An 18,328-nucleotide genomic window follows, 5' to 3' on the forward strand; every position below is an offset into this window, starting at 1 on the left:
TTCACCACTCGGTAGCCCTTCCACCTTATAAACCAAGGAAATGAGATGAGTTACTGTCATAGTGCAGCGAAGGAACAGGAATAGGAACTGTAATGGGTTCCAGAGAGAAAGGGATTACATTGAGAACAAAATTTTGTTTTGTTTTTGTTATCATAGTTAACCTGATTGAAGCTATGTTAAGGACAGTAAATGACCTGTATAGCTGCATTCGGCCCTATATTTAAGCTAGGGATATCTCTCAATGGTAACATCAAACATCTCTCTAAAGAATACATTGAGGCCTCTTCAGTTTGTGCAAAGGGGAATAAACCCTTGAGTACTTAACATCTTTCACTGTATACAATATCTCTAAGGAGTGCAACCAACTGTTTTTAGAATCTAGGCCTTCAGAAAAACATCTTATTGAGGGATTTTTTTTTTTTTTTATTAATACCTTCCTTGGTTCTTTTTAAACAAACAAAAAAAACCCCTCTTGATTACTAAGGATACTCTGCTACACATTTTTAATTCGTATCTTCAGCATAAGACATGTTGCTTAACAAGTTGTACAATGAGTGAATAAATGAAATCCTTCATGAAAGAAACAATAAAATCCTTCTGGGCCTTGTTCTGGTATTAAAGCTTGAACTATCCCTAAAAGTGGAAGAAAATTATAATGAAGTTAAATAGTAAGCTGATTAATTATGCAAGCTATCCCTCAGTTTATTTTAACTTAACCCTTGGGAATACTTCACAAAAATACAAACACAGGATCAGATGAAACTATACAAACTAAATTATCCAGCAGAAAAAACAAGTAAAGTTCTAAGATGTGTAAGTTGTTAAGTGGCTGAGGAGGTTGTCTGCATAATCAAAGCAGTAACAAAAAGTCATCTTAGGACAGACACAAGTATTCTAGCAGTTTTTTTAAACATAAAAGACATCAGTAATCTATAAAATGGTCAAATGGGTAACATGCATTGATTGGTACAATGACCAATAATATTTATTGAATTTAAACTATTTACTTTTGTAAACATTTTAACAAAACCATGAGATCTAAATACAGTTTTTGACAATTCCAACAAAATAAGTGGTATGTTTAAAAAATAAAGCTGATGAGCATAGATTCATCCATTCTATATATTGTCTTTTACAGTTCCAGGAAGAATAGCACAGTATTTTTAGAAAGTATACAGCAAGACTGTTCCTATTACAATGTCAAACTCTGGAAACTGTAAATACAAATAAATTCAGTGAACAGTCAAATGGTCATAATCGTAAGAAGGACAAAATTACAGTAAGAACAGTCTGCAATCCAGTTAAATTGTGTTGTCAATAGGATGCGTTTTTCTTGTCAGTTGATTTCATAGTTCGTTTTCCAAGAGACAGTAAAACTTTGGCAATTGGATATACTGAAAATATATTTTCAAAGTTCAAGACATAGCTTTTTTTTTTCTTTTGTGAAAGTTGATCTGTACACCAAGGCTCAGAGTTTGGTAAAGATTCCATGTGGAAAAAGTGCAAATATTCTGCACAGATAGCTTACAAAGGCGCTGGCAGTTACTTGCCAGCAGAATCTTGGTTTTTTGTTTGCATAGCTCACACATCACTGGAATGTGGAAAGGTGTGCTACTTTCTCTCTCTTCTTTTTTCTTTTTCTTTTCTTTTCTTTTTTTTTTTTTTTTGGCAAGAGCAAAGGAGACATAGTGATGTGAATTACCATGTTGGATGTGCTGAATCCATGCAGAACACCAGGCTGCTACCTGACATCATTGGTTTTTGTATACTGGTTTTGTTTTTGTTGAAGCAGTTCAGTTATAGCCAAAAGCTTTTTCAGTACATGCTAGACACAAGGAGAAACAGTGGAGGGGAGAAATTACTAAGCAACGAATCTAAAATTTCAAGATAGAAATTTGGATTTAATAAAAACTACAGTAAAGCAATGGGATTCTTAAGGTGCTAGCATTTCTACTCATTACATGAAACTGAGTTCTGATTATTTCCACTGAGCATTTAAGATCTTACCACACTAAATTTATCACTAAAAACCTTGGTAATAAACTACTGTAATGTTTTGCAATTGGAGCTCTATTATTTAACTTGTTTTTTAAACTTAAAAAAAAGTGAGGACTCTCAGACTAATGAGAATCCATAATCGCTGTTTTAATTTCTTTTGTGAAATCTCTGCCAGACAGGAAAGCAGTGCAGTGTTAGCATGTATTGCCTCTGAACCATGAAGAAATTAATCAGATTTAGGATGTGTGTGTCTTGATTTATACTTCCCCTATGCCTTTTTCCCAATTTAACTTCAACACTAGGTCAATTAAAAACCTTTCTAGTTCTAGTCCTTTTGAATAGACCTCCATATCTGTTGGTATCAGAAATCTAATATGGACTAGTGTTTTTTTAAGGTGTGAGCTATGTGACTTGAATCACCATGAGGTATCATTTGTAGATATTTTTCAAATTTTCCATATACTTCTGTTTCACAAGTAACTTCGCTCATGTACTTGATGTGAGAGTAACACGCCTCCCTCTTGACAATAACTCAGTACCATTTATACAGTGTGAACATTACCATTTGTAAAGACCTACCTGCTGTGCACCGCGCTCATTACTGAGTGTTCTCAGTTCATCTGAATGAGCTACACAGATCTCATGCAGGGCTGCTAAGTCACGAGACAAGTCAGTTCTAGAATGTTCTGTAGTGTCCGGAAGTTCAGGTACATTCTTTAAGGGAATCATAAAACTGCATTTAGAAATAAAAATCCTTGTAGTCTCTTCTAAAATTATCCTAACTAGGTATAAAACATTAATTTGTCTAAGAATTTTTATTCAAATAATTCTGCTAAACATAGGTTTTAGAACCAGGTTCCATATTCTTCCATAGGATGACAGTATCATGAGTTGATTTTTTTTTCTTTTTAAATTTAAAGCATATGTCAAATTAATAGTATTACTGTCAGTTGCTGATTTGGATTACTACAACTTAAATGCCTAGACTGAATACCACTAGGACACTATCTAAATTGACCAGCATCTAAAGAGAACTACATTATGAAAATATAATAAAGACTTACTTTGTAGTTTCTGTAGACTGCTTAAGATAAAAATGTGGGATCACTGGACATTATAGTGTTTAAGGTTCATGGAGTAACTTAACCATCATAATAAATGTATATTACTATATTATATTAAATGTCTATATTCAGGCCTTGTTGAATCTTAGATGTATTCCACTTTTTAGTGGTAGTGACTGTTACACATTCCTAAAAGTTGAAGGGCATTTTAGTTTTTGGTAGTAAAGAAATAACTCTAATACATTCATTTTAACTGGATCATTTGTTTGTTAAGTGATTTGATGAATAAAAGATTATGAGATAAAAAACATTACAATTTTGCTTGCCTTCACAGAGCTTGAAGTTTAGGTAGAAAGGACAAAATCCAAGGAAAACTGACCAACTATATTTTTTGTTAGAAATCCTCCTAATGGAAACTTTATAGAAGTTTACTTAGGATTTTTGGGCTTACTTGCAACCCCATTTCTTTTTTTTTTTGGCTGAAGTGTTGTGATGATTAATATGTGCTTTGAACATTAAATGCATTCTAAAACATTGACAACTCAGCCTCGAACACCTGGTTCAGCTCACACACACATGTTATTTTAGGCTTTTTTCTTCTGGGTACACACACTACATTATGACTATATTTACTTTAAAATTCATTCAGTCCTTGAAATAGATGTGTGTGTGTGTATTTGAAATGATATAGAAAATTTAACTTTCCTATTTAGGGTCTCAGAAATTATACATGTATTTAATTTTGTGTCACAATTTTATTTATAAAAGCTCAAATGAGGCATTACACTACTTCATCTAGTTCTAACTTTAGGTTCCAATCTAACCGGCTTCAAATCTTATTTTAGCTACAACTTAAAAGACTGAATACAACAATAGCTAAAGGATAATGAATGAAGACAGTCATATTTTAAATATGACTGGTTGAAAGCCATGATTGTGTATGCTTGACATTAGCCATTTATGTAAGAATAAAGGAAAAGAACATTTTGCATAGAAAAAAATTTTATTTTGAAGTGCTGTTTTTAAAATCTAAAGGTTTTTGCTTATATGGCTAAATGTGAAAATTATGTACATACCCCAAGTTCATCTAAAAACATGATCATGCGATGTTTATTGCTTTTGATGAATGGATTGACACCTTCCATATACGGTTCCTAAAAAATTAAAAATATAGGCCTCATATGCCTTACAAAAACTTTTACAACAAAAACTATACATGTAGCAAGAATTACTATATGAAAATTTCCCAGTATAAATAGCTATATGGTGGAGATATTTGAATAAAAAGAAGTTGCAAATTAAAAATCATTTAACATATAGCTTGGCAGACACAAATTTTTAACATGTACATTTAGAATTTATTACTGATAAATTATGAAGAGCCCAACATATTGTGGGGAGTTAAAATACAGCAAAACCAAAAATTCCCTATGATTGCAGTAGGATAAAATATGCCTTGTGTTTCAGGTAAATTCAAAAGATAACCCATAAATGTTAACTAAAATTCTAACCCACTATAATTTGTTATAATTATGGTTAGCACAGTATCAACAATAAACCTCAGATGTGATAAGATTCAATTGTAATTCCAAAGATGCAGACATGAAATTTCTAAGAAAAATAATTAAACGTAAAGAGGATTATCTATGGGGTTGGACAGATTAAGAACACTTCCTGCTCTTTCAAAGGACCTGGGTTTGGTTCCCAGCACCCATATGATGGCTTATAACTGTCCGTTCCAGGGAACCTGGTGCCCTCATCTGGCATAGACGGCAACAGGCACACACCAGTGTACTTATATGCATGCAGGCAAAACAGTCATAATAGGAAATAAGTCTTTGGGTGGGGGGGGGGAATAAAAATGACTGAATTTGGCAAGAAATAATAATAGGCAATTGCCTATTTAGGCAAAAGCCTATAAAATGTATGTTTAATTATTAATCACATACCAAAATTTAGGATGAATCTGAAAGGAACTATAGAGAGAATACATTACATATCTGACAGAGGACAGCATACTAACTAACTAATGGTCGGTAAAAGCAGTACATATTTGTGAGTTGGGCAGCGAGTTTGGTTACGAACTAAGTTACAAAAGTAGGTAATTATATTCCAGTGTTTACATAGTACACTGTGTTTTGAAGATTATGTTGATTGTGAAATAAAACTAAAGTATCAAAATATTTTTACCTTGGCTCCAAATTCCACAAGATTTGCTAAATTTTGCACAGACTTAGCCACTAATGTCAGTGTTCTTGCAGCAATAGGAGACGGGGAATCTAGAAGAGAAGTGGGTACAACCAGTGACTCAGATAAGCCACTATAAATTTAGCACTTTTAGTCTTTCTGTACTGTTAAATACTAACAATCCTTAGGATATATTCAGAATAATCCTTAAAAATGTATGACCTAATTCCAAAGAACTTGAGTTAAAAAGGGAAAAATTGAACACATTTATAAATGCTGCTTGTTTTGTGAACAACATACAAACTTGAGTAATTCCCAACTAGCTGATAATATTTCAGAATACCTCAAAAAGCTGCTTTATTGCTAAGAAGATTGTCAATCTACAGACCTTTCAGGACAATTCACAAAGCTAATTTCAACTCACTAAGGGGAACATTTTGCAATCTCAGCAATTCCCTGCTCCACATTATTTGCAGGCCAGTCACTGCAAATAGTTCACTTGAAAGGTAAATTTTTAAGCTCATGAAAAACTTCCCTGTAGAACATAGAAAATGGAATGTAAATGAAAAGTATTTGTAGCTACCAAATAGAAACTAAAAATTAAGCACTCTCCCCCTCTTTTTTCTCTAGTGTTCTGTGTCTCAAACCCACACTCTAAGGACAACCCTGAATTTCTAACCTCCTCCTACCTCTTCTCCTTCCTGAGTTTTATTGGGTACTAGGGATTGAACCCAGGGCCTCGTGTATGCTCTGCCAGCATTCTGCCAACTGGAGTTATATCCCCAGTCTAAGATTAATAACAGCAAATCTTATATTCTGACCCACTGTTGTAGATTGTATTGTAAAAAAAATTTAACTCAAGTTTAAGCCAGTGTTTGAACAGAACTCTAAGCCTTTCATTCAATATTTTAAAAATTATATGTATGGATATGTGCAAATGAGTGCTGTTGACCACAGAAGCAAGACAAGGGTGTCTGATCCCTTGGAGCTGGAGTTTTGGTGGTTATGAGCCACCTGACATGGGTGTTGGAAATTGAATTCAAGGTCCTCTGAATTCAGTGTGAAGAGCAGTATTTGGTCTTAACCACTGAACCATCTCACCAGCCCCCAGTCTTTTATTCTTAATATGCTTGTATTCAACCACTTCAGGAGTAATGAAAAGTAATTACAAGAATGTGATGAGTATGAAAGTAAAATTAAAATAATTTCTCCAATGTTTTTAAGATCCAGGGAATTCTTTCAGACTCAATTTTCTGCATGTGGGCATGGTAGGTACATACCATTGTGCTGAGTGACATGGTCTAGCTATAGTCCAGCCTGGCCTTGACCCTTCTTTGTGCCTTAGCCTCCTAAGTTCTGTGATTACAGAATGCATTTACAGCTCAAATAATTTTTAATACAGCTTTGAGCTTCAAATTATTAGTATGAAAATGTTTGTTTCCCTCCATTAATATTGATTGGCTCATTACAATATTGAAGTTATATTAACACTTTTCCTTCCTTAAGTTTACAAATCTACAAACTTCCATAATGGACAATGAATAAAATACAAAATGGGATCGAGCTAATTAATCACCCCCCAGAAGTTGTCCTTTGATCCCTGTACATGCACCATGGCATGCAAATGCCTGTACACATACACTCATGTGCTTAAAATAAATTTAATGCAAACTTTTAAAATAACAGTCACAGGAACAGAAAAAAAAATCTAACATTTTCGATAATAAAAGAATAAAAAAGGCAGGGAATAGTGCTTTGGTTTGCTTTGTTTTAGATTTTTAAATTTTGATTTAAAGTGTAGTATTTCCCATTAAGTGAAGCTTTTTCCATTTCAAAATTTATTAAAAGGTAATTACCTGAAATTATATTAAACATCCGTGGACTCAGGATAGCAGGACAGATAAGCCGAAGAAAAACAAAACCACTAATTGGAAGGAAAATTTTTTTTAGAAACCATATATGTTTAAAATATAAACATAAAAAATTTAAACTTAGAACCATAACTTTTACTTTCAACATGGGGAAGCCCAAATAAAATTAAAAATTAAGAAAACTGTAAGGCAAATATAACTTCAGATTAACTCTGGAAATAAGTTTGCACTTATTCTCTTAGCTATTTAGAGATTAGTAATTTGTTTTTTACTAGAGGAAGCAGTGTATTAGAACTGCTAAAAGAGTATAAACCTTTTATAGATAAATAACAGTTCTTTAAGATTCCAAATTACCCACTTTGTCTTTTAAAATTTATTTAAACAGAAAAGTCTGTGAGTATGAATTAAGATATATAAACATTGGAATACACTGTATCAATGAGTCCTTGACATTTATAAAATGCATACCATAAACACTTGAAAGTTTTGCCGTTAATATAAACTTAGATACTCTACTCTGCCTCCTTCAGTCAGTAGTATTAAATATATTGTCATATAAGATCAGTTTTTACATTTTTTAAAAAAGAATCCATGGTAGTAATTAACCTCGACAAGCATTAGTCCCCATAGTTTATAAAATTCCTTCTATAATTACTTACAGCAATTAATAACTTCATATTTTGATATTTCTTCTTAAAGAAGGTTCCTGCATAAGGTTTACTGAAAATATTTTGATACTTAACTAGAAACTTGAATTGATAACATTGAACTATTAATAAATTTCAGTGAAAAAATATTTTGAATATTTAAGGCGATTTTAAATTAAATAATACATGGGTACTATGCATGTATTGCTAGGAAGAGAAATCACCTTAGGCATGAAAAACCCCTAAAGCACCCTGATATGTTTAACAGTTTAATGTCTATCACACAACTGCTCAAATAACATGCTTGTCATTTTTCTTCCTACAATTCTTCAGTGTGGCTTAGTGTAGCTAACTGAGAGACATTTTGGTTGGTCTGTTTTATTCAGGGGTAGGAATCAAATCCAGGACCTCTTAGTGTTAATTAAGTGCCTCACCTCAGAGCTATGCCCTTAGGGCACCAATGGAAATTCTGTCTGCAAGAAAAGTAGAAGCCTCCTGACAAAATTTACATCAGGAATGTCTTTAAAATTCATATTTTACATATAATGTGACTGGCAATTTTCCATAATTACTAGAAAACTATACTTGATGCATTTCTATAAATTTCTTAACAAAATCCTCAAACTACATTAATGATACTAGGTGGTCGTAGGAATTTTGCTTTAGTTCTGTTTGGTTGCTAACAGTTTATAACTTAAGCAAACAATTTTATTAAGTCCATATATGAGCTCTCAAATTTCATCAGAGGCCAAAGCTGTTCTAAATGAGAGCTTCAGAACTCGAAGGCATGGTTGGAAACAGATGGTACAAACCAATTAAAATCTAGATGGTTCAACTACCACACTTCTCCAAGCACCACTTTCCTCCTTCTCTGCCTACATACCCGAGTCAGTGTGTGCTGCGCACAGTGACTATGACAAATGAAGGAGCAACTCTTACCTAACAACTCTTGTTCTCATGGTGTTATTTGTAGGCCATTTACGCTGAACAGATTTCTGTAAACACCCATAAATATATCTCAGTGTCCTGCCAAAATAACATAAACATCTCAATACAGAAAGTAAACATCATCATATGATAATCTAGTGGCAGCCAAAATTTTAAGTTACCCAACCAGTGTATCATGTTTTTATGCATTTGACCTTTTCATTGACCTTCTCATCTAAAAAAGGTATTTTGTTAAAGGTAATGAGAAGCACATTTAGTAATGGGTGTAGAAACATAATGCAGTAAGTTTGGCTCCACTGATTTTGTGTTTATGAAAAGTATGAAATAAGTTATTAGACATGAGAATACCGAGGAATTATTGTGGCACATGTTCCATTATTTTGACTTCTTCCATCTAAACCAGTGAGTCTACTCACACTGACTTGTAAGCAGACATGACACTGGTATCTTGTGTACATACTTGACTTTGGTTTCTGTTTCCTGGGAATGTAATGCTAGGCAAGAACTAGAAACTAGATTTACAGATACTGCTCCCAGATCTGAGACATGTTATTCACTCCCTAAGCTACAATACAAGCCAGACTTACTTGGTCATCATATAAATATAGTTTAATTTATTAATGGATGTGTGTCTATTTTTCTTTTTTGTGAGACAGGATCTTGCTATGTAGCCCAGGCTGGCCCATATTCATCATCTTGCCTCAACCGCTCCAATACTGGGAATATAGGCAAGTGCCAGAATATATATTTTACTCTGGCTTCTTTAACAGTTATTACTCGTTTACTTTTTTCTTATACATAATCCATCTTTTTTTTTTTTTGGTTTGGGGTTGGGGGAAGTTGAGACAGGGTTTCTCTGTGTAACTGCCCTGGCTGTCCTGGAACTCTATTAAACAGACTGGCCTTGAACTCAGAGGTTCACCTGCCTCTGCCTCACAAGTGCTGGGATTAAAGGTGCATGCCACCTTGCATGGTTCATAATCCATCGTTTATGAGTTAAAAATATGAGAATAATGCCATTAGAAAGCATTCATTAAAAGAAAATTTAGAAACCACAAATTAGTCAAATTTTGCAAACAATCTGACAACTTACGGTGGGAGTATTTCTGAAGCCATGAATATTTTCTCCACAAGCTCTGAAAGTATGTTTAATAGGTGTGCTAAATTAGTGTTCACATCTTCATTCTTCTCTAACTTTGATGGACTTAACTAAGAGAAGGAACAAACCAGTCATTATGGTAGTGATAGATTCAGATAAATTGTGGTAAATGAGCAGTTGTTGTTTTCAACACTGTCAACTGTTCCACATATGCAAATTCAATAGGTTTACTATTATTTATTCCCAGTTACTCAACTGAACATTAAACCACTATTTATCTGAGGAAAAAAAAAAAACACACAACTGTTTTTAATGAGGTTCAAAGTAGTAGCTAAGGAAGATAACCAAAATGTATAAGTAGAATCATGAACCCTTCTCAGAACTTTTCAAGTACAACCCCCACCTCCAATCTACGTGTTCTGATCTGCCAACTTTGATAGTAATTACAGGATTGCCCTCAACTTCTAACAATAGATCACTCATTTTGTTATGGCAGAATTAACATATGACAGCTCCGAGTGTTAAAAAGTATTTCCTTATTTTACTGACACTATCAAGCAAGCCTGGGGATTTAGACTGTCTTCCTTTGTAACTGCTCTGTAGCATCCATGAAATACAACAGTTATATAAACAGGATTCTACTTATAAACTCACACTGAGTACCGGGCGGTGGTGGCGCACGCCTTTAATCCCAGCACTCGGGAGGCAGAAGCAGGCAGATCTCTGTGAGTTCGAGGCCAGCCTGGTCTACAGAGCGAGATCCAGGAAAGGCACATCCTTAAGTTTGACTTTGGATGCCAACATGGGACTACAAATGGGAAATCTACATATGACTTCACATGATGGGCCAAAGCACAAGCCTCCTAGAACTCATGTAAAATAAACTTCAGTCATAAACAAATTTCATGCTTGGATTTAGGTTCCATCCTCAAGATACCTTATTGTGTATATGAAGTAGGCCCAAAATTTCAAAATGCTTTTTTTTTTTTAATAACAGATACTCAACATGATCAACAAAGTCCCTGGAAAAATGTTTAATTTATGTTACACACATTTTCTTAAAGTAAGGTACACCTGATCATTAGTAGAAATTAGGAAAAATACCAAAAGAACTGTGAGTGCACAAATGTGCATGTGATATGTGTGTGGGTGGGGGTGGGAGGTGTTAATAAATCTATTATAGAGGGCATAACTGCATTGGCAAAATTTTAGAAATGATGTACTTTCCCAAAACTGTAATTTGTTAAAAGTTTAAAACAATAAAGTATTACCTCACATGATTGCTTGCTTTCCATTATCTTTAAAATTGAGTCTTTCAAAGCATGATGAACAAATTGTGTGGCAGTGGCTTTCATATACTGCTCCATCAAGGTACTAGCAAGTGTTGTAGCTCGAAATAGAGTAGTGGCTTCATCTACACAAAAATGGATGTTAGATTACTTTCACAGAACTGTACTAATACAACTAAGTTGGAAATTAAATTACTTTTCTTCAGTAATTATTTTACATGAATATTGATGAGGAGAAAATAAATACATTAGTAAACTGTGAAAAGCATTGTGATTGTACATTAGCCTTGGAACGGCTATAAAATCTAGAAATAAAATACAGGTGACATCTGATTTCTACCCATAGACTGCTGAGTGAAAACTGAGATAATATGATAAGTACTATGCTATTGTTGATAATCACACGCTGAGTCTGGACAAAGAAATCATCTTCATACAATCTCTAATACTTAATCTGCCATGACAGAATTAGAAATAGCAACCCATTCCCATATTTAAACAAAGAATCTCAGATACTTTGTAAAATGATTTAACAGTTTAAAACATTTAGTTTGATATACCTTCCATACTTATCTCTCTGTCATTTAGTGTGCATAACAACAATGATTCAAGCTTTTCATGAAGAAAAATCTTCAGTAGGATGCTGGCCAGTAGTGTTCGGTCTTGTCCACATACATGTGATAAAGCATAGACTACATGAAGTTCCTTTTGTAGTATGAGCTAAAATGACATTAAAAAAGATTGCTGAAAGTATATAGCATTATGTATGCTTGGAGACCAATGGGAAAGATATATAAGGTTAAGCGGCAGAACACATACAATGAATACAATTGTTAAAAATGGAGTGAGTTTGTAGCCTATGTTTCAAGTTTTATAAGGACAAAATCATAGAACATGTTTTTTACCTCTGGCTACTAGTGTACTACTGATCTAGGACATTACTATTTAGCTTAATGCATTTTTATTAAATAGTTAATATTCATGTGTAATGCCATTAGAAGCATTAGACTACTAAATAATACCTCTTTAAATTCACTGTACTCTTCTTCTGGCATGATTTTTTCCATAGAGTATCGTGCTCGAACACGCAGGGATCCTGGTTCAATACCTTTTAATGGTATATGGGAGCTGAGCAGAAACCATTCATCTGTGGCATGTCCTTTCTGTAACCTGCTCAACTGGCAACGCATAAATACTACAAAAGAAAAACCACTATGGTCATATGCATTTTCTCAATACAGTTTTCTGTAGTTTTAAATGCTCTCCATTAAGCAAGTTTTCAATAACATCACAAAGCCAATGCTTATTTGGTTCTTTTTTTTCATTTACTAAAGGCCTGCTATGTGACATTTTGTGGTAGGCTCTGGATATGGGATTAAGAAATGATTAAGACATGGTGTTTGATGTGCGTGGAAAATGTCTTAAGCTATAAAAGAGGATGCAGTATAAGTGCTACAACAGTGAGCAATACTTGCAGACACAAGGATGCATAACAGCCTAGGGGAATTAAAAATCCACTCCAAACATGAACCCGTGATTTGAGTTAGCTAGGTAGGTAAAAAGGTAGAGCAATAAAGATCACACTCCAAAAAGAAAGTATTGCTTCTTTCCGTGCCATTACTGGGATTTTATCACACAAGTAATGGAGAAACATTTAAGAGTGTAAGCAATTAGAGAATAAACATTTTATTCAGAAGGACTTCAGGTTTTGATCTGTCTGTCAGGACAGACGACTGCTTACCCTAAAAGCCTGAGTTGTAAAAGAAGGTATTAACCTAATTCACCCTGGTTATGAATCACTAAATCCCAATGCCATCTGTCCTACCAACAGGATGGGAAGTGTGCTGCTTGGAATAGGATATCCAGAGCATTGGATATTACAACAAATAACTAGTACACTTAAACATTCTATATCTTTTTTCTTTGTAGGGCTAAGGACACTGCATGCCAGACAATACTCTACAATTGAGCTATTATCTCCAGTCTGTAACAGAACTTTTAATATTTGAAATGTAGGAAAAATTAGGGGAAACTAAAAAAGGAAAGAGTACAAAAAATGATCACCACTACCATTTTCTTATAGGGAGAGTACAGTGTGTATTTTAAATTGTAAGGACTACAGTACATATACTTTGGCCATTTTGTTCTTAATTGTCACCGCTCGACAGTCAGTTTAGTAGCAGACTATACAGCATATGTTTCATCTCCATCTTAGATATATTTCATATATAAATTCTAACTATATATAATAATATTATATAAATAAATAAATAAAACATGCATTCATTACTTTAGAAAGCTTTGTAATCAACTTACAGATATCTGGATCTTTGCTTTTCTTTGTTTTATTACTAAGCGTGATTTCAAATCTATTGATGTCAGGAGGAAGATCACTAAAGAGGCAAGGAGAAAAATTAGAAAAAATATTCTAGTATCAAACTACCTTATTTCCATTTAAAAATTTCAGTGTGTTATATAAATATAAAACCAGGTTTATATTATTTGTTACACAAGAATATTGATAACTAGACATTTTCCCAGTAATCTTAAACTTCCTAAAGCACTAATAACCCATTAAAACCAGATCTAGAATATAGAAAACATTGTCATTACTTTTCAGTAGTCCAAAGGCATTTTATTAATAAAGATGAACAAATCCAACAAAAAATACTATTAAAACAACAGAAACAGATAGTTTATGTGTAAACAGCAGGAGGAAAATGACTCTAAAAACAGATTGAATATGATAAAATAGGACTTACTCAAAGACAAACTCCTCTGACCATACTGGGTTTTGCCCCTCCCTTGCATGAGTTTTCGCTACTTGGACGCTATTCAGGTAGATGTTACAGTATGGATTAGTAAAGTGTTTTACTGGGAGTTTGTGGGCTTCTTCAATATGTAAAACAAGGCTGCTGACCTAAAGAGAACACAGAAATTCATACCCAACATTTCAAGACCTGTATATAAAGCCAAAAATAGTGACTTGTTTTTCTTAGTATTCTGAAAAATATAAGCTTTGCTAATCAACTATCATTATTCATTTCAAAACTCCAAATATCATAGTATGCTTGTCATGAAGATTTTACTACTTAAGAGTCCATGGTAAGATGTTTATAAGACACAAATTTATGATCTGATGCTACAGAAAAGACATGTATTCCAAGGAGCTAATATATTATCAGTATATACTTCTGACTACTAGATACTCTTTCTCTCTACCATCAGTTGTGCCATCCTCAACAAGTAGGCTCTGACTCATCTATAAAGTGTAGAAGACTACATGCTGTGTTAAGGATTGGAAACAATCCTTAAAACAGCAGATTAACTGACACATCAAAAGAGCTCGAGATATTGGCTATTATACGTGTACAAAAGTATGTGACAACTTCAATATATTAAATATTTATATATATGTACATACACACACAAAAAAAATGTCCTTGGGACAAAGACCAGGGTTTACGAGAGTATTTAGTTACCTAATAACTGTTTTTATACTTCCAATAAAAGTCTGTTAAACTCAACAAGCTTACTGGAAATACCCATTAATACAGGTCACTTTTCTCTATAAATACATACTATCTTAACTTTGTTCAAAATTCAACCACATTAGAGATGGCTACTTCCAATTATCTAGGGACCACTTTAATGAAACAACGAGAGAAAGACTTGAAGGCCAAGAAATAAGGGATAACCAGTTATGGTGGCTCACAATTGTAATATTAGTGTTGAGGACACTACTGCAGGAGGATTACTGCAAGTCTGAACCCAGCCTAGGCTACGGACAAACCCTTATCTCTAACAATAAAAATAATTAAGAAAAGGTAATAACATAGTACATTTCTAGAAAAAGAAACTTAGCTTAATTTCCTAAAAATAAAAGTATACACAAGATTTAGGTTTTAGTTAAGATTGGCTAGTCAGTCTCACAAACAACTATATCATGAAAAACAAGTTTTCAAGGATACTGCTGTGTGTGTGATTAACTGATCAGAAGTACCTTTCCTTCTTCCACCTGAGAAAGAGGTGCAGCACAAGACGGGTTTCTTTTACTTGCTTTTAATTGTTTAGTTAAGCGAAAAATAATCTATTTATTGAAGAGTTGGCACAATAGACTAGGGAGCAGAATACATATATAAAGAACTCTTCTTTCACAAAGTAATCTGCTACCACGTCAAGTGACAGCAAGGCTGTAAAATTCCTAAAGACTAAACTTTTCTACTCTTAAGAAATGTTGGCAAAAATAGCATGTATAGGGAAAAAAGAACAAAGTGATATGAAAATAAGACTGTTACAAGTCAGACACAATGAAATTTCACCTGACGAAGGCGTTTACTAGATGTCCCTGGGCTACTTTTTCGTAAACTGCAAAATGCTTGCAGACCTTTCATCCAATCCTACAAAAAAACAAAACAACAGTATTGCAAAGAAACATACATGAGTTTATCCAATTATCAATTTACCTTCTTTATATTTAATTATCACTTCCATCCCTAGACTTCCATTTCTAGTCTCAATATACTATACTCTAATTTTCTGTCCCAGCAAAATGAAACAAGAAACAAAACAATAGTAGTTCTCTCACTGTCATACTTAAGTCCAGGGACCTCTCTAGGGTCCACAGTGACACACACGGTCATCTGGTATTGTCAACAAAGGCACTTTCATTCACTTTTCATCCTGTTTGTTTCTCAGAGTCTCCTCAGAAAAGTCATATTTGTACAAAATAGAGTTAAACCCTCTAGAAATATTACAACTAGCTGGCCTGATTTTGGATTATATGATGACCATCTCTAACTTATGGAAATATAATGATTTTAAATGATTAGCCTCAAACTGAATTCGTAGAGCATCTAATGGTCAATTTTAAATGTCACTTTTTATCCCTAATAATCCTTCACTGTGTTTGTTAAGAAAAAAACAAACAAACAAACAAAAACTTGGACAGTTTCTCACTTGTTAAATAAAATAGTAAGATTTCAGAAATACTTTCATAACGCTGTACCACAGTAGTTTTCTACCCTAGTTAATAAAGTTAGGCTAGCACAAAGATCGCAATAGTTTAGGAAAGAGCGATCTTACCTCTGCTTGTTCTGGAGTTTCTCCTGCAAAGTAAAAGATGTAATGTTCTTCACTAAAGTGCTGAACTACTATCTGAAAACAGTTTGGCCTTGGAACACAAACAAAAAAAGTATTAAGAAACTTAAAAAATATTCAAGTATTTATACCAACTTTAAAAATACAAAGTATAATTTAAGATTGTCATAATTTTTAATTTAGAGATGCAGGTATTTCATTCAGCCAGATTGATGTCATGTGCATAAATATTACAATATTGAAATTTTATTAGTCTTTCATGGTTTAAAATAGATATAAATTAATATTAAAATATATCAAAGAGAAAAGCAATAAAAATTGAAGTAGAATTTCTAGGACTATACATAACTTATTTGCAGAAACTGTGGACATGCAATAGAAAGTAAAAAGGAATGGTCTTACTGGAAAAATGTTAATGCTTGTCTCTAAGCAGACTGAAAGTTGTTTGAATGTTCTTTAATGTAATTTTCCATTTTTTTTTTTACAAACTTGATCACTTTTTTCATCTATTAAATCAAAAACACCATCTCGCCTATACCACTTATTCTAAAGTTTAATGGCATAGCAGGTAGTATACAACATTTGTTCATGTCTTCCTCAGTATGAACTACCACAAATCATTTGCAAGACAATTTTATAATACAAAAGTAAGACAATTCTATAATACTTAATAATTTGTATCTGACTCTACAGTTCAACTGGATAAATCTTAATAAAATGCTTAATAAGGAAGGACCTTTAAGTTTTCAGAAGTCAGTAAATATTACTTCTATATTATTTTAGCCAAAGATTTTTATCATATAACTTGCTTAAAAATTTAAAACATTTTTCATGCTTTGGAAAGATCATAAAATAGTAGAAAATGTGAACTAAGAATTTCTGATCTGAATATAGTCTGAGATTAATCCTCCAGACAGAAAGAAGTATAGGAATAACAAATGGCAATGTGAAGATACACAGAACAACTGATACTGGGAAACCTGAGAAGACAAGCTCATTATGACTTTGCCATACTGCTTCCTTTTCAACCCTAAGGCCGTAGACTGTGAGGCTGATGTGCTAAACCAAGAGAAGCACTGAGACAGTAGCCCCAATCCGGGAGATTCAGTGACTGGAGTGTGGGGCGTTTACCCACCACCCCCACAGCTTCCCAGAGTTTTCTTGAGTGCGAGCAGCAGGAAATATTAGATAGAAGGATTTATAGCGGAGAATCTTGAGGAGATAAACAGAAAATAAAGGATAGCCTCGAGAGGGCCTGGAACCTATTCCAACGGGCCCCGACTGTCTCTGGCCCAGGGTTTTTATAGAGACGCCAAGGGGTGGAGCAAAAGACCTCCTCCCCCAGCACAGCCAAGTGCAGGCCATCTCAGACACCTGCACTCAGGCCCGTGGTCCTGATCATCCTCTATTCGGACCTGCTGGGTAAAGCCACGAGGAACCCCAGAACGGGCTCCCACACTGGAGGGGAAAATGGACCCCAGGTCCTTCAAAGATCAGGCTGTCATGTTAGACACTTGAAGTTGACTGTGTCTTCACATAAGGAGGGCAAAGCAAAGTGAGGTTGCCTTCCCAACCTTGAACTCAATCTTCACTTTATCCCCCCCAAAGGCTTTAAGAACAGTATCTTTTGGAAGCAGTAATATTACTCACAGCTTTTCACACACATCATTCATCCAAACATTAGCAGAATGAAGTTACAATGAAAAGGATGGAAGGCAATCAATATGGTTAACTCGGTGAGAGAAGCTTCTCAAAGCAGTGGGTAGTGGTTAATGCAGACACATTACTGTTCAGAGTACTGGGAAGAAGCAACTGAATGCTTCCTTGGCCTTACATGAGACATTTGTTATCAATTCTCTCTACCAATGCTTAGGGAATATCATAAAGAGTAGGTAGAAAGAATATAATAAGAGAATGGGGAGTAGTGTTGTAAAATGCTGGCCTCTTGACATGGCATAGCAGTTGCATATAACCCATAGCAACAGTAGTTATCTACTTAAAACCTGCACAAGATCAAACCAGTTTAAGATTCCAGCATGGAGTAGTGAGGAGGGCTCCAAAAGCCCCACTTCTAGCTGAGGAGCTACTGGTAGTTGATGGCTATTCGGGAAGGGTTAGGTGTGTA

At 34.1% G+C, this 18,328-nt stretch overlaps 1 protein-coding gene across 1 annotated transcript in view; it reads right to left on the reverse strand.

Annotated features, from left to right (window-relative positions):
* Positions 1 to 677: 677 nt before the first annotated feature.
* Positions 678 to 18,328, reverse strand: part of Rasa1 (RAS p21 protein activator 1) — an 84,381-nt gene continuing 66,730 nt past the window's right edge. The window contains exons 12-25 of the mRNA XM_006993203.4: positions 16,189 to 16,276; positions 15,426 to 15,503; positions 13,866 to 14,023; positions 13,420 to 13,496; positions 12,126 to 12,298; positions 11,664 to 11,823; positions 11,086 to 11,228; positions 9,809 to 9,924; positions 8,707 to 8,793; positions 7,106 to 7,173; positions 5,253 to 5,341; positions 4,139 to 4,216; positions 2,578 to 2,712; positions 678 to 1,825 (exon numbers count right to left, since the gene is read on the reverse strand). Of these exons, the coding sequence (XP_006993265.2) occupies positions 1,742 to 1,825; positions 2,578 to 2,712; positions 4,139 to 4,216; positions 5,253 to 5,341; positions 7,106 to 7,173; positions 8,707 to 8,793; positions 9,809 to 9,924; positions 11,086 to 11,228; positions 11,664 to 11,823; positions 12,126 to 12,298; positions 13,420 to 13,496; positions 13,866 to 14,023; positions 15,426 to 15,503; positions 16,189 to 16,276 (1,534 nt within the window). The 3' untranslated portion in view covers positions 678 to 1,741. The remainder of the gene's footprint in view (positions 1,826 to 2,577; positions 2,713 to 4,138; positions 4,217 to 5,252; positions 5,342 to 7,105; positions 7,174 to 8,706; positions 8,794 to 9,808; positions 9,925 to 11,085; positions 11,229 to 11,663; positions 11,824 to 12,125; positions 12,299 to 13,419; positions 13,497 to 13,865; positions 14,024 to 15,425; positions 15,504 to 16,188; positions 16,277 to 18,328) is intronic.

This window comes from Peromyscus maniculatus, chromosome 15 (genome assembly GCF_049852395.1).
Source record: "Peromyscus maniculatus bairdii isolate BWxNUB_F1_BW_parent chromosome 15, HU_Pman_BW_mat_3.1, whole genome shotgun sequence".
Lineage (NCBI taxonomy): Eukaryota > Metazoa > Chordata > Mammalia > Rodentia > Cricetidae > Peromyscus > Peromyscus maniculatus.